Genomic DNA, 17,204 nt, shown 5'->3' with positions numbered 1-17,204 from the left:
TCAAGTCCCATTTCTACTCTCTACTTCACAATTAAGCCAAAACAAAATCCCCTTTCTGGCTTTTGTATTCATTCCAAAGATATTAGTTGCAGTAGTTACATGGAGATAGGACCTGGGACCTGATTTTTTAAGGGCTTATCTTTGTTTTAGGCCTGTGGACCCGTGAGTGCCAGATTTTATCCAAGGAGTAAAGATCTCTTAATAGCTGGTTCTCTATACCCCATTTACTTTTGAGTGAACACATCTTACCTGTTTACCTCTTCAACTAAGACAAGCTTTTCAGTCTGTATTTACAGTGTACCCACAGAGTACAGTTTTATCTAAATACTGTGTGGTGGGTGTGAGGGGAAAAGGAAGGCCGTGTTCCCTGCCCTCAAGACTCCTCAGTGCAGCTGCAGATCAAGAAGGGGGCAAGCCAGCACACAGATTTAAAAAATACCAAAAGATGTAAACAGATGTAAACAATGTACTCAAGTGTAGCCATATCTGCGTTGTTCTAAAATTTGACTTATAAGAAGATTGTTTTATTAGACAAGGTCACAATCTAAATAATGTCACTTACAAATGTCATTTTCCCTTGATTCAGTTAATTATTAAATTAAGGGACCTTTTTACTATTGCAGCTTCAAGCACATTTAATTCCTGGATTAAACCTGAATGCCTTGGGTCTGTTCCCACCCACTTCAGGAATGCCACCTCCCACCTCAGGGCCCCCTTCAGCTATGACTCCTCCCTACCCACAGTTTGAGGTAAGATAACTGGCCTTGGCTTTCTCTATAGTTGAGCAGCATGCAGTAACAGTCACACTTCGTTGCCCTCTAGTAGTGTGACATTCAGTGCTAACTGAGAAAAAATCTTTTTTTTTTTTTTTTTTTCCTTTTTGTCTTCTTTCGTGTCCGGCAACGGATCGCAACCCTCGGTGTCGCGCCCGCGCCTCGCTCAGCCAGTGAGCGGGAACCAGTCTGTATGTGGGATCCGAACCCTCAGCAGGAGCGCCACCGCGCTCCCAAGCGGCGCACTGTAGCAGTGCGCCACCGGGCCGGCCCCTGAGAAAAAATCTTAATGTAAATCCTGGTCCCGTGTGATCTATCATCAGTTTAGAGCCAGCAAGTGCTATACGGTTCTTGTCAATCGAACCTTCTTATTTGCCCTTTGTAGGTTAGGTTGTAGGGTAGACATGGGAATTATTTTGAAGTTTTTGGATGGTAGGGTTGTCAACATGTGTTTTTAAATATCAAAAGAAAAATTTGGGACTTTGGGGCAGGGGGAAGGAGGTTAGTCTTGTTTTGTTTTTTTGACATTGTCACAAATCATACTTTTGATAGAATGAAGTGTTAGCAAAAATTCTTAAAGGTACTAGACAGCAAAACCTACACTGAGTTCTAAGGTTAGTCATGTTTAAATGTTGAAGGAAAGGATTGTTAAAAGGCATTCTTCACTTTGTCACCTGGAAGTAAAGTGCTTTGAAAAGTTTTTCATTTTGAATGTTTGTAACTTTTAACCAGTGAGCTAAGATAGTTTTGCTCACAATTCTATTGTGTATGCATGTAAACATCAAACATTTATGTATTTTGCAAAGAGGTAGATTATGTAAGAAATATTCTTTTTTATTTTTATTTTTATTTTTAAGAATAGCATTTTCCCTGAGGTCAGAAATAGAACAGTGATAGTACAAAAATAATTGCAACACAGCAAACACCTGATACAATAAACTACTTTGAAAGTAGTTCATAATTCAGTTGCATTATCAATGGTAATTGGAAATAGACAATCATGTGAAATAAAATTAACATTCTTCATGAATTTGTTTACTTCTCTTCCTTCTCATTTGACTCTTTTATCATGTAATGTTTTGAGTGGTACCTCCTATATCAATTTAGGGAAATATCCAGGAGGAACAAGTTGGAGATTCCATTATATATATATGCCTGCCTAAAATAAATATGTAGAATAAAATGACGCTGAAATTCTGCAGAGAGCAAAGATGACTAAGATTATCCACTTTTTATTCTTTTATGAATGAGAATTTCCTTTTCCTGTCCTTGAACCCTTGAGACTGACAGGTGTTCTGAGCTCTTGCCTTCTTGCAGAGTGTTTTTACCTTTACTGTCAGCACCATCTGCATCAGTCCCTGCAACTCGCCTGCCATTTCTAGTATGTTTGGGCCTGGAAACCAACAAATGTAAGCATAATCGTCAGAATTTCAATTAAATACCAAGTGTGAGTAGGTTTGTTAGGCATTATCTGAAGCTAAACGCAGTCTGACCTAGCCTGGTGTGTTTGTACTTAGCTGCTAAAGGGGACTGGTGGAAAGAGCCCTGGAGTCAAGAGTCCAGGTCTGGCCGTGAGTTTCTGGATTTTTCTCACCTGTGTAGTGAAAAAGCTGAACTGGATGAATTGTCTCTAAAGACTTTCAGGTCAAACATTCCTACCTTCTATAGAATGGAATAATATGAAAAGTTTAAGGGGTGAGGAAGTGAGGCTAAAATAGGAATTTGAAAGTACAGTCCTGCGTCTCTTAACTGTGGAGATGTTCTGAGAAAGGCACTATTAGGTGATTTTGTTGTGCAAACATCAGAGATGTGTACTTACGCAAACCTAGTTTGTATAGGCTACTCAGCTAGGCTACAAGGGTACTTTGAAAAGTTTGTTTAAAAAAAAAGAATTAAGTCAATGTATTTGTCATAGGACAGATGTATACCTGACACTTCTGTGTAAAATGACATTATTAAAAGCTATAGTGAGCTGATTATGTCAAAGAACTGTGCTAAAGAAGTTTGCATGTGGCCTAAGTTTCTGCTAGCTGCCCTAAACTAGCTTTCTCTTGGGGCAGGTCGAAGTCACTTAACCTCTCTGTTCCTCACATTCTCAGTTTAATTGGTGTCCCTTTAACTCTTTTTTCTCTTCCTATTGGTGACACTCTAATCTGTAGTAAAGCCTCTTACATTCCAGGTTCTAGCATAAGAGAACATTCCTGACATTTTTCTTTTTTTTTTATGTGGATGGTTCAGTAGCAAAAATTCCTAAACTGAATTGCTAAGTGGCTATTTTTAAAATATACAATAAAACACTGAATACTATGTAATTTAGTCAGTTTTCTGATGTAATGGTGTAGTTCTGTGTTAGAAAAATTAAGAATGTTTTAAAAGTGAGATCATATTAAGAACTCATATTTCTGAAGCACTTTTACAATCTTTAATAAATGGCTAGTAGCGATTTTGTTTTATTTTCAGAATGGGAGGAGGTTAGTGATGTTTACTTAATCTAACAAAATTTAACCAAAAGCAAATGTAAGGAAGATATCACTGGAATAGGTGGGTTTTGCTTCTCCTGGAACATTTAAACTAAAATAGGAGCAATTAGAAGAGGAAATGAGAACAGAAGATGCAGAAGCTGCAAACAGTAAAGGTAGAAACTCTGCAACAGGGCAAGAACAGAGAACACCTTACAGTCTGGTCTGGTGGTTTCAAGGACACACAAAGGAAATTCTCATTCTTTTTTTTTTTTTTGGGACCAGTGAGGGGATCGTAACTCCCAGCTTGGTGTTGTCTGCACCATGCTCAGCCAGTGAGCGCACCGGCCATCCCTACATAGGATCCGGACCTGCAGCGTCGGCGCTATTAGCGCCGCACTCACCCGAGTGAGCCATGGGGCCGGCCTGGAAATTTTCATTCTTTAAGGGAGGAAACATGTCAATCTCTTTTTTTTTTTTTTTTTTTTTTTTTTTAAGATGATGGGGATCTTAACCCTTGACTTGGTGTCAGGGTTTAACCGGCCATCCCAATATAGATAGGGATACGAACCCGTGGCCTTGGTGTTATCAGCACCACATGCTCCCAAGTGAGCCACAGGCTGGCCCTGAAAACATGCCAATCTTAATATTCATCTTCTCTGCAGAATTCCAGTAGGCATTTTACTCTGCATGTGTTCTAGGCAGTGATATAATGGAATCCCCAGGTTGACACCTGGATATTTCCCTAAATTGTTGGAGGAGGTACCACTCATAACATTAAATGCTAAGAGACAGACAGTTCTGTCACCTTCTGGCTGGAATGGTTGAGGAATTGTGGATATATTGCATGTGTTTACTAAAGATGAGTGTGTTCTTGTGATTTTTCTGTAGATCTAAACCTACTACTAACTTCATCTCTGTTCTAGACCTCAAACAAAATGTCAGGATTATTCACAGAACTTAAAAGTGGAAAGGGGATACATTTTTGTAATCTCTTTTCCTCCAAAATGAAAAAAATCTTTGCTTTTGTGGGTTAAAGTGCTCAAAGTTGCCTTTTCCTTCTGTAATATGTAGGCATATGATGCTTTCTTGAATGCGTGGTATATATATATTTTTTTAATTTTGTGATAATTATAGATAATTATTAACAGGAACATTATACTATTTTGAACTTTTCAAGGATGTTCACCTATATAACCACAGTATCGTCACTCAGGAAATTTGGCACAATGTTATTAATACGCAGTCCATATTTAAATTCCTGCAGTTGTCCCAATAATGTCATATATAGCTGTGTATTTTCAATAAAGAATCTAGTCAAGAACATGCATTGCATTTAGTTGTCATATCTCTTTAGTCTATTTATAACAATACACCAGACCCCTTCTCCCCTTTTTTCTTCTTTTTGGCATTGACATTTTGAAAATTTTAAGCCAGTGGCTTATAGAATCATCCATAAATTGGATTTGTGTGATTACCTCTGCAGAATTGTGGGGGTTTTTTGGGGGGGAGGCCGCAGGGGGGAGGATACTCTGTCATGTATCACATCAAGAAGCAAATGATGTCAGCTGTCTCATTATTGGTCATGGTAGGTTTGTCATATGATTAAGATAGTATCTGTCAGATTTCTCCATTGCAAGGATACCTTTCCCATTTGTGATAAGTAATCAGTAGTACTTTGAGAATGTGTATCTTCTCCCCAAAAGTCTTTCACCCAATGGGTTTAATATCCATTGCTGGCATTTTCCCAAATCATGTACAGACGATTCCAACGTATAATGATTTGACTTAACTATATTATTTTTCCTTTCACATTTATTAGTTCACAACTTTCTGTAAAGTACAGCATTAACTAATTACTCCCTGCCTTAAGGGGGAAAATATTTTTTCTGTAGAATTATCCCAGACCTTTTGATAGGGATGAGGTACAGGCATCATTTTCAAAAGCTCCCCAGATGACCTCAATGTGAAACCAAGACTAACAACAGCTGCTGTGTTTCTTAACTGGTTAAGAACCTGTGTCCCACTTAAATGAATCAAAATCTCAGTGGGAGCAGGTAGAAGCTCAGAAATTTGGTTTTATAAAGATCATCAGGAGTTTTGTTTTTTTGCTACCTATTCATTGTCGAGAACTACTGTTCTACAAGGAATGTTTATTAGTCTGTGGAGGGGGGGACCTTTAATTTTGGAAAGAATATTTTTTATCAACACCAATGCATGGGAGAAAAATTTGAGACAAGCATAAACACACCATTTGTGTGTGTCCCTCTTTGTACCTTGTTCTAAGCTTTTTAAAAAGTATAGTGGGAAAAAACTTAACCGCTTTATCTCTGGACAACCTCTCTTTCCAACTCAGGCAAATATTGGGCCAAAAACTTCTGGGATGCTGCTATATGTCTGTTTTCACTCTTCTAAATCTATTTTGGTATGCTATCTATATCAGGGTTAGGTTTGTCTGTGTGTTGCAAGAAAAACAATTGGCTTAAGTGAGTTTTCTTTAATCGTGAGAAGAGTTCAAGGGTAAAAATTCCAAGGCTGGTAGTGGTTCTGCTATATTGTCTAGGACTGATGCTCCTATCTGCTTAGTATGCCATACCCTAGCCCAGGATGACTGCTCAAGCTCCAGCCAGCAAGAAGGATAAGGATAAAAAATAGGCAGCATCTTCATTTAAGGATGCTGCCTGAGGACAGCTTTTCACAGTTTCACTGGTATTGTGTTGGTCAGAATGTAACACCTGGTCATATCTAGCTGCAAGTGAAACTAGGAAAGAGTCTCTACAGTGACTGTGCCCATTCAACACAGGGTCTATTACTAAAGGAGAATAGATGTTGGGGACAGCTAATTGACTCTGCCGCCATGGATTTAGCACTATTACCTATTAATGAAACCTCCCAGAGCTTGGAAGGGAGGAAGCAAGCTTTCATGTTCTCTCAGAAAGAGGAAAATCTAAAATTCTGGAGGAGAAAATTCCATGTTCTAGATTCTACTCCTACAGGTTATTTTCATCTAAATAAAGGGAAAACACCATTACTCAGAGAATTGTTCTGTGTCTCTGGATACCAGCTAGAGTAAATCTTTTAAATAGTTGTCAGGTAATTTTCTGGCTTAATATTTAAGGGAATAATTAATTCTCCAACAGATCTTGTTTTAGTGTATAACTTCGGGGGAGGAGCAAGCACTTAGCTGGAAAAGTTTTGCCTTCACTGTCTATTTTAAACTTTATTATTCTTGTTCTAAATCCCAATCACTAATATTCATTAAGTGTAGCTCATGGTCACCACTTTTTGAAATACAAATAAACTATTGTTTTTAAAGGAAATTGATATTACCAAAGCTTTATCAGTTTCTTTGCTTATCATTGCTTCTTAAATTCCTTTGGTTTTGCTTTCCTGCTTGCTAAAGAACATACTGTAGGTTTGTAGGTCTGTGAGGGTCTGTGGTATTTTTTAAAAACTGGGCTAGAGAATTAAAGTTGACAGATATTTTTTCTGGGTACTTTCAGGCTATTCTTCCAGTGCAGTCTGGTATCTATGCTCATTGATGAGGAGTTTGCTGTTCCTTAGAAGCTGTCACAGAGAAGTCCGATTACTTACGATCATCGGTTTATCCTTGGTGTCCTGTAGGTTAACAACAAATCTCTGCTTTTATTTTAAACATATATTGCCTGCCAGGAAATAGGTTTTGATGGCTAAATATTTCAGAGAAACAGACTCTGTATTTTTATGTACTGCTTCCTCTTTCTTCTAGAATTGTTTCATTTCTCTACTCATGTTTTCTCGTTCCTGCCTTGTAGCATGAAAGCAGAATGATACATCTTATCTCTGGATAATTCTCTTGCCTCTCTTCCGTTCTAGAATTTTGCCTAGTGGTCCCCCCTGCCACAATATTCTCTTCTTCCTGGAACCTGCCAGGTTGATTTTTTTTTTTTTTTCTGCAGTGGAGCCAAAGAGTTGGTTCTTCTAATAGAAAAAAAGTCTCTAGTTCCTGCCTAGCAGCTGGCTCGTGCAGTAATTCATTGGCAAACTTCTAGTTTATAAGTGACAGGAAATGCTCTACAGTAGGGAATAGAGAATTGGCACAGCACGAGTCACCTTAGCTGGATGGTCTTGGCAGCTTGCAGGTGGGTTGGCAGGAGTAAGCCCCAGGGCCATTGTCTTCATAATTTGAGAGCCTCTTTGGAGTATTCGCAGGAGTCTCTGGAATGATAGTATAACCTAAAAATTACTAACTTTCTGCTTATGACAGAGGCATGAAAAATATGCAGTTTTTTAGGTCTTAGCTAGTTAAGGTACTTTTTAAGAAATTAAATGTTTTGAGTTGAAAGGGATTTTTAGGTCAGATGACTGTTTCATGGAGTCTCTTAGTCTTTCTCCTTAAGATTTGTCATTGTGGCTGTACCTCTTTTGTTTGGAATTTGGTAAACAATTTCCAAATAAATAAATCCCTGCATACATTTATTACCTCTAAGAGGTCTTAGTTACTCAGTTATGGGGAGAAACTTCTTTGCCTTTCTTTTTTTTGTTGTTGAAGATTTCAGTATTCATTTAGGTCATGGAGTTGAGTATATGATTTTGGTTCCAGACCAAAATCCATTGAGAAACAAAAATTAAAACAAAACAAAACAACTCCCCCCCCCCAAAAAAAAAAAAAAAAAAAAAAAAAAAAAAAAAAAAAACCCCCCCCCCCCAAAAAAAAAAAAAAAAAAAAAAAAAAAAAAAAAAAAAACCAGGAGTATCTATTTTACAAGCCAGAGAGAATGGCTGGCATCTTTCCGGGTTCCTGGAGGCTGATCTTTTGGCTGGTGTGCATGTCCCCATGCCTTCGGGATGTCTTTGATTTTGTTCCCCACAAAGTAAACACACTTAACCTTACTATTTGCTTGTACTTGTATATCTTCACAATGATGATTAGGAATTACTCACTGGCAGACTTTGCCAGTTATGCAAACTTTCAGTTGAGCAGCTTTGCTCTTTTGTTATTTCAAGCCACAGAGTATGCCAAGCGGTGCAAAGGAAGTTTTGCCGATAGGCATCTGGCAGAAATCCATTGGGAAGCAGCTTACGTCCTGTGAATATCCTTCACCCCCGAAGAACGTATCAAGAAAAAGATTAGGTAGAAGGGTCAGGACAGTGCAATTGAACATTAACTTAAATGCAAGGAATATGTGTAACAAGAAAGGGTAATGCTGAATGGGGTGTTTTCAAGCTAGATCTCAGACATTCACAGGTGGAAGAAGCTTATGAGAACCATTGTTCTGGCTACTTAGTTTTGCCAAGTATCTGGGGTGTTCAAATCCTGCAAACATGGCTTATTATGCAGAATCGCATGTAAGAATGAATTGTACCAGAAAGCTGGTATGATGGCTGTCAGGTAGACACATGTTTATGTGAGCTGCCCTATGTTCCTAGAGAAAATTTCCTTAAGGTAATTTATGGTCAGGGAGATGTTTGGTGGATATGAAATTGGAGCAAATGGAATCAGGTGACGTTCAGAAATGTCTTCCATCAAGCTTCAGTCATCTGATTTGTCGGCTTTTCTTGAAGGTGCAATTACCAAGGGCACGTGTCACTGCTCATCGGTCTATGGCACCAAGTGTGGGAAGACACCTAGTTTCCTTCTAACTCTGCTTTTTCTGTTTGACAAGTTCTGTTGCTTCTGTTTTCGTTCTAGTGTAGGACATTTTTAAATCTGTGTATTGATTCTTACTTCATGTACTTGCCCTTTCTTTGTATTGTATTTTGGTCCTTTTTGCCCTTCTCTACTGACTACTGTTCCTTCCAAAGCTTCATACATTTTCTTAAGTTCAGTCTTAATCTTCATATTGTATTTGTTACTTTTCATCCTACCTCCCCCCGCCCCCCAAACATCAATAAAGCAAAAACGTTTGATAGCCTTTCACCACTGTCAGAAAGATTAGTTTGCTTCTGACGCTTTAACATGGCTTAAGCCTCAGAGTTTTCTCATAGCAGCAGTATTGGATATCTTCTAGGCTAGGACACATGCTAAGGCTATGCTTTTGAGGCTCTGGGACTTTCACTCTAAGGATCTTAACATTATTGTCTTCTGAGGATATTTATAAGTTTGTCTCTGGGATCAATGCAAGCAAAAATTCATGTTTTACTAAGCATATGAATACGTTTTTTCTCATAGACATGGTTAATCAGGCAGCTGACTTTTTAAAAAAAAATTATCTGTTGGGAAGCTTAGAGCCAAATTTGTGTGAGCATTTTTGGCTCTATATTTACTATTACAGGTCCCTAATGCTCTTATTTCTACAGCTCCTTTATTTTATCTTTCTAGATTATGTGTATTTTGTAAGCAGCATAAAATTCTTTCTGGAATAAGGCCCAGTAAATAAATTACAGTCATGATGAAATACTATGGTGATGAAAGTTACACATTACATTTATTCTGACTGTTAAAAAGGTCTTTATCACCACCAAACCAAAAAAAGTACATTGTTCAGAAGAACATAATATGGATGTTCTTAGATAAAACATTTAGATCCCACCCTTTTTAAAGAAATTTGGTCAAGATTAACTTAAGTCTTGGTATAGGGACCAGAGTGATAAAATAATGCTAACAATGAGCACAGTTTATGGCCAGTGGCAGCACTGATTGGTCTGTTTAGTTATTTAGAATAATATAGGCCTTAAAGGGATAAATGTTGTATAGTCATTAAGTCTGTAAGGTACAGAGCCTTCCACAGAGAGGCACTATTCTTCTGACTTTGAAATAGTGAAGAATGAAATAATTTTATTATGGTGTCCCTTGCTAATGAAGAGTATCAGAAGTGATTTGGCCCCTATCACAAATTTACACAGTCAGAATTTAGTGGGAAGGCAAATCCTCTTCCGGTGTGTTTGTTCTAAAAATGCTTTTAGAGCTAAAAGGAGGACTTCTTTCAGCTTACAACTACTTAATACCTGTAATGTGTTACATTGTCCTGGAAAACATGGAAATACCAGAGAACTTTACCAAGCTATAACAATTTGGTACAAATTTAGTACATTTGAGGACCGGCCCATCGCTCACTTGGGAAGAGTGTGGTGCTGACAACACTAAGTCAAGGGTTAAGATCCCTTTACCAGTCATCTTTAAAAAAAAAAAAAATTATTATTATTATTATTAAGCTAAAGAAACAAAATCCCATGATTAGAGGTGATAGGTGATTAGAGCTGGGTAAGTCAGGAATATTTCCTGGAGTCGAATTTTGGGTTAACTCTTATATGAATATGAGGTACATGGTGGGGGTTGAAGATAAGGAAGAGACATAGAAAGAACAGTTTAAATGAAAGGCATGGTTGGTACTAAAATGATTTCTTTCTTTAATAAATTCATTGACCATAAAATAAATTTATTAGCATAATTTAGAAATATCTATCAATTTTAAATATTTGTGCTCTTTGACCCAGCATTTCTTTTGCATAAATTATTGGAATTATTTGTACAAGGGCATAAAGATTTATGTAGAAAGATCTGATAATATCATTATATGAATTAGTGAAAAATTGGAAACTGAACTTTCCTAATGTCTTTATAAAAGCACCTTCAAACAGCAAAATAACTGTCAGGTGAAAATAAAGGAATTGAAACTTACATTGTAAGTTGTAAAACGTCTTAAACATGCATAACATAGGTGTGTGCAGAGGAAACAACAAACCTTTTGCTTTTGGTTCCTTAATCTCCAAAATAAAGATTTTAATAGACTATCTCTGGATACCTTTTTAGTAGGTTGATTTTCAAAGGGTTAAGCTTTTGCCAACTATATGTAGGAAATTTTTTTTTTTGACTCATCGGAAGTCATACCAAGGCCAATCAAGGGAAGAGCGATAGGACCACTGAAGGCCGCCCCTCCTCGAATGACAGTTCTGTGTATATTTTTAGCAGCTCTGGGTTTATTTCAGAGCACATCTAAACCCATGAAAGAAAGGTATAGTGTGTGTGTGTCTGTGTGTGTGTCTGTCTAGGAAATAGACCCAGATTTGAATCCTGGCTCCACCACCAGTCAGTGTGTGATTTGGGGCAAATGACTTCACCCCTCCAGCTCAGCTTTCTCATCTCTAAATGAGAATATTGTTAGTTTCTATCAGTTGGGTCTATTATGAGGTATAAATGAGGCCATGCACAGCACCTCACCCAGAGTAAATGCAAACCGATTGCCACACAGGTGTCCTATTCCCCCACCCCTCATAATGGTTATTTTCTGCTTCACCTAAATTTTTATCTCAGCATGCTTTTTACCCACTTCCCACTATTCTTTGTTGAACACACACACACAAGTAGCATTCAAATGTGTCACAAATGTCTTAACTAGAATTCCACTAGGATGGAATAACTGGAATTCTGTGTGGATTGAGCAGGAGCCCTTTTGTATGATAATTTGATAACGTTTATTTTAAATGTTCAGGCCCTTTAACTCAGTTTTACTTCTCAGAATATTTGCCATAGAGGTATTTGAATAGGGTACAAACATTTATGTACAAAGATCTGATTGAACTGTTATGTGAATTAGTTGGACACTGGGAACTAGACACACTGTGGGGATAGGATAAGTCAGTTGGTGTGTGTGAGGGAATACTGTCAGTAGAATGAAGGACACATGAATGACGTGGGAAGATATCCAAGGTGTATTGCTAAAATAAAATTAGAATATGTTGTCTGTAGTATGCTTTTGTTTAAAGTTTTAGTTAGTACATTTTCCCGTATGAAACATGTCTGCCTGCCTGTCCTTTTCTAGTTTCCCATGTGTGTCTTTTCATGGGGTTTTTGTCACTCTTCCTGAGCGTTTGGTATTATTTGGTCTATTAGAAAAACTTAACAATGACCAAATAACTTGAGTTTTCCTGATTGACTTTGGTCATTCCTAGACAAATTTTTGACGTTTTCCGATTTATTAGCACACTGGTATACTTTAATTTTTATTTTGTCTAGTATCATTTGTATAATTTCCCATTTCTCATTTCCATCTCATTGGTAAATAGGCAAAAGTTATTTATTATATTCAAAGAGCCAGCCCTTTTGTTATTTCTAGATTATTTTTGTTTACTAATTTATTTTTTTAAAATCTTTTTTTAAAGAAACTAAAGACTTAAATTCCTAAGATCAAAAATATTAGGTAAACAATCGAATCTTTAAAGATTTAAGATTTAAGAATTTTCTTGAAAAATTTAAACAAAATTAAGTAGCAGCAAGGATGTGTTGCCCAACATTTTGAGTGGAATGGATTTTTCACCTGAAATGTTGGGGGTCTAAAGAAAAGAAAAGATTCTCAGATTAAAAGTCTTAACGAATAGTGTGAGTAAACTGACCTGTGGAACGGTCTTCGGTGAGCCTGGGCTGATGGATAAGTAAGCGGATGGCTTGTTCATCCATGTGTGGGGTTCTGCTGCTGGTTATCGGTCTCTCTCCACAGATTGGTGGTGCCTAGTGTCCTGTTCCCTGTCTCTATTCTGGGCTTACAGGAAGAAGATGGAACCATTAATGCCACGGAATAATTTTTGTGTGGTGATACCAGGCAGTCTGAGTGTAGTGGTATTTACAACTTAGTTGATCACAACCGGTTTTACAGGCTTTGCTGTTCCTGCTCTACTTCTCCCATTTCATTTCACTCGAGGGGGAAGAAAATGGTATCATTTGATGGACCAACAGTAAATGGCACAAAATTTGTTCCCACATCCATTGAAAGTATCAGTCTGGTGTTGCTGTTTGCTTTGATTAAGATTTTCAAAAACTGCTTAAGATGATCAGATTCTAAACATTTCCCTAGTTCCTGAGACTTTGAAAAGCATTTAGGTTAAAAATTAGAAATTAGCTGTTTCAGGGTATCAGTCTGGTGTTGCTGTTTGCTTTGATTAAGATTTTCAAAAACTGCTTAAGATGATCAAATTCTAAACATTTCCCTAGTTCCTGAGACTTTGAAAAGCATTTAGGTTAAAAATTAGAAATTAGCTGTTTCAGGGTGCTGTGTGTATACATTACAGCACTGATAAATTGAGTACTGGGGAACTGAATTCATAGTTTCATATGTATAATAGGAATACAGGAACCTTCAAGAGAGAATCCTGTAAAGCGTTTCTTACCAAGTGGATCACGTGCAAATTTCTTCTTACAAAATATCTTCTTACATTTCTAGAAATGTTAGCTTATTAGGTATAAATAATGGTTTGTTTTTGTTTTTTAACAAATGCATATTATACTTTACTTGGTTTATGCAGTTGTGGCTCATCTTAAAATATTTGGAATTAATTTATCCTTGGAAGCGTTTTATTGCTACTATTAGAAGGTAAACAAAGTGTAAACTGAATGAACGGGTGCATTGCTTCTGCATTTTAGAACTTAGTTCACCAGTAACATTACTGAACCTTGAATTGGCCTTTTTAGGAACCCAGTCACTGAACTATTCTCTTGTTGAATGTGTCCTTTAGCCGTGCAAGAATGACTATATGAAAGGGCACAGCTGGCTTGAGGTGGAAAGAAGCAAAGGAATGAGGTATACAGATAACGTCCATTTACACATAACCTTTCAGGAGTTAACCTTCAAATGTGTTCCGATGTGTTCACATGTAAAATGGACAGGGGAAGGCAGAGGTGGAAGGAATAGGGAGTGATATGGGAAAGTATCTTACAGCATTTTATTACCACTGAAATGAATTAGTTCTCTTCTGGTCCTGTCCTGTGCTTGGCCGTGATAAGTACTGAACGATAGTGGTAAGGCTTCACACGATTTAGTCATATGTAATGAGATTCAGGAGTTTTTCTTTTAGAGAATAGGTCGTGATGTATGTGTTTATGTGATGGATGTGAAGCCTATACAGGTAAGGTATGGAGCTGGTGTCCTTCAGTGCTACGTTTCATGTGTAGCCTAGAATTTTGTTTGCTTGTCAGGAATCTCCCTTGGATATAGGGGGATCTTAATTTTGAGCACAGTCTTGTCCCTCTATTGTAGTAAGTTTAAACTTTATAACATCTATAGTATCATATAATCTATAACTTAGGACATCTTAAAATTTTAGAAAATTGTGTAGAGAAAAGTGAAATTTTAAATACAAATGCTTTCAGGATGAATATATGAGATCTTTTTGACCTGTTAGGTAAACTTGTCAACTTATTGTGGTAGTTTTTCCTAAAATTTTCCCAGTATTCCTGCTGTATATGAGAATGTGCCCACGCCAGAGCTGACGATGACAAAGCCTGATTTGTAGCAAATAAGCATGCATGTCCTGGCTGTCTTTCCTAACAGCAATCAGAAACGGAGACTGTTCATCTGTTCATCCCAGCCCTATCAGTCGGTGCCATTATCGGCAAGCAGGGCCAGCACATCAAACAGCTGTCTCGCTTTGCAGGAGCTTCAATTAAGGTACTGTTCTGCCAGTTGTGGTTCTCCTGGTTCTTTACAGTGAGGTACAGAAACATGAGTCCTATTGCCACTTTATAATTTGAATTTAATGTGGCAGACTGTATTCGGGTTATTTAAGGGCGTGATCCAAAACCCCAAACAGTGGCTTCAGTGAGGTTACTTCTCTCTCCAGAAAAGGCAATCTGGAGGTCAGCAGTTCCGGGCTGAATGCTGGCTCTGCTCCCCCAACTCCTTGAACCTAACTAAGTTCCTTCTAGCTCATCTTCCCCAGGTGGGCGCTTGGTCCCTCATGTCCCAGATGATACCATTCAGTGTCTAACAGGTCTACTGTCCAGTCAGTAGGAGAAGAGGACACAACAAAGAGGCTTGCTCTTAAGGGAAGTTTCCTGTGAGCTGCTGTGGTTTATTTCTACCTATACTCCATTGCTCAGAACTTGGCCACACAACGCTGAACGTGCAGCAGGGGAAATATAGTCTATGTGTGCTCAGCTAAACGTTTTATTACTATAGAAGGTAGGGTAACAAATATCGGATGACAGCTAATGGTGTCTGCCATATAGATAATTGTGTGCCCTGAAGATCCTGTATTTTGGTGTGCTGAGAGACAATTTAATATTAAACATAGATCGTTTTAAGAAGTACAAAAGTTGACAGAGGCTTAATACATTGATAGCTTTCTTTAGGAAAACAAAATTCAGTCAGGAGTTTTATTTTGATTATGTTTTGTAAACCCTTTTCAAAAAGATTTCTTTAAAATATCTTAGCATACTTACCATATAACCCATAATTCCCTCTTCCAGGTATTTATCCAAAAGAAATAAAAACTTACACACGTACTTACCATATAACCCATAATTCCCTCTTCCAGGTATTTATCCAAAAGAAATAAAAACTTAGGTTAACATAAAAAACCTACACACAAATGTTTATAGCATGTTTAATGATAACTGTCCCAAAATAAGAAACCAAATGTTCTTCACCTGGTGAATGGATAAAGTGTGGTCCATCTATACAGTGAATATTACTCAGCAATAAAAAGACAACTATTGATACAAAAATTCAGAAGAAATCTCATGTATTATGCTAAGAGAAAGAAGTCAGACTCAGAATGCCACATACTGTATGATTCCATTCACATGACAATTCTGGAAAAGGCAGAACTATTGGGACAGAGGACAAATCAGTAGTTAGGAGCTGGAGGTGGGGGAGGAATTTGGGGGTGGTTGGTGGAACTGCTCTGTATTTTGGTTGCAGTGGTTGTTATATGACTGAATTTGTCATCTCATAGGACTGGACACCAAAAGAGTGTATTTCACTGTGTGTATAAATTAAATAATTAAAAATCAAAACACATAGAGAAATGGCCCTCATACACTCCCTTGCAACAAAAGGTAAGATAGGTGAATAGTAAATCCAGCCAAAATAAATGAGTAAAAGACATGATAAAAGATCAAGTGGTAAACTGGCTTTACTGTCCTGCTAAGTTTTCTGATTAATGAGCTAAAAAATCCTTGGCACACGCTCACTCACACACAAAAGGAACCGAGTACATCAGCTTTGGAAAATCTGCAATGAATTTTTCATGAACAAGAATTGGGTATTAGAGGCTCAGTTCGTATTCTTCCTCACTTTTATGGAAGTTTTCTAATGAGGTTAAAGATGTTTTTATTTCAAAAAAGTCTGAATCATGCATATTCTGAAAGATTCACTACCACTCTTAATACTTTGTATAGGTTTACTTATGTAAACTTCCACGTACATATATTATTTTATTATGCACATATTTCGTATCACCAAACAATAATCATTTTTGTTAACTTATTTGACATGAAGATTTTCATAATTTATCCTGCACAGTGCAGTAATAAATTCTTTCAGCAAAATTGTTGTATACAACCTTATTTCTTTAAGTTTACAGAAGTAGACTTGGAGGGCAAAAGGTCATGTGCTTTTTTTTAGGCTTTTGAGAGATTGTAGCAATTTATACTCCTCACCTCAGTGTACATGTGCCCTTAGCCCCAGCAGAAAACCAGCTGGAAAGCCGAAAAATAATACCTTCTTTTTGGGGAGTTCCTGTGAAAAATCCTAAGAGCTTGGACTAAATGCAAGTAATTATTGGCTTATTTTATTGACTGCAAGTTACTGCCCTGAATAAAGTAAGAATAGTGTTAATTTGGCTGTAGGTGACAGAAATGTTAGCCTTATTTTGAAGGAGGGAGAAAGCATGACTCCATTAAAAATGGACATTTTTTGATGAAATATACGTGTAGGAAAAGGTTAGAAGACTGTAGCAAGTTAATGGAGTGATCATTTCTTGAGTGTTGGGATTTGGGGTGATTTTTATTGTATTTTTATTATACAGTAATCATATTTTTCAGATAAGAATTTTGCTTCTTGCATAGCAAGTGTCTAACAATTTTTTTTTTTTTAAACTCCTACCAGTTGGGTTCCCAAATCCTTTCTTACTGTGACTGAGAGGAAATGCTGGTTTCCTCTCCCTTCAACAATTTTTGCACCGTTTCCCTAGCCCAGGCTTTTTGTGTGATTTCATATAGTCTGTGAAAATAGAAAAGTCTGAGTTTACTTTTCTTCTGCTCAGTTAATTTAGTTGA

General features: G+C 37.3%; 1 protein-coding gene across 2 annotated transcripts in view; it reads left to right on the top strand.

The window, feature by feature from the left end:
• The window catches only part of IGF2BP3 (insulin-like growth factor 2 mRNA binding protein 3), a 134,247-nt gene that overhangs the window by 111,839 nt on the left and 5,204 nt on the right, over positions 1-17,204 (top strand). For both annotated transcript variants that reach the window (XM_008566530.1, XM_008566529.1), the window contains 2 exons: positions 624-749; positions 14,476-14,592. In XM_008566530.1, the coding sequence (XP_008564752.1) occupies positions 624-749; positions 14,476-14,592 (243 nt within the window). The remainder of the gene's footprint in view (positions 1-623; positions 750-14,475; positions 14,593-17,204) is intronic.

The sequence above is a fragment of the Galeopterus variegatus genome, unplaced genomic scaffold (genome assembly GCF_000696425.1).
Source record: "Galeopterus variegatus unplaced genomic scaffold, G_variegatus-3.0.2 Scaffold251, whole genome shotgun sequence".
In the NCBI taxonomy this organism is placed as follows: Eukaryota; Metazoa; Chordata; class Mammalia; order Dermoptera; family Cynocephalidae; genus Galeopterus; species Galeopterus variegatus.
The sequence above is the reverse complement of the archived record's forward strand: the minus strand, read 5'-3'. Positions and strand labels throughout refer to the sequence as shown.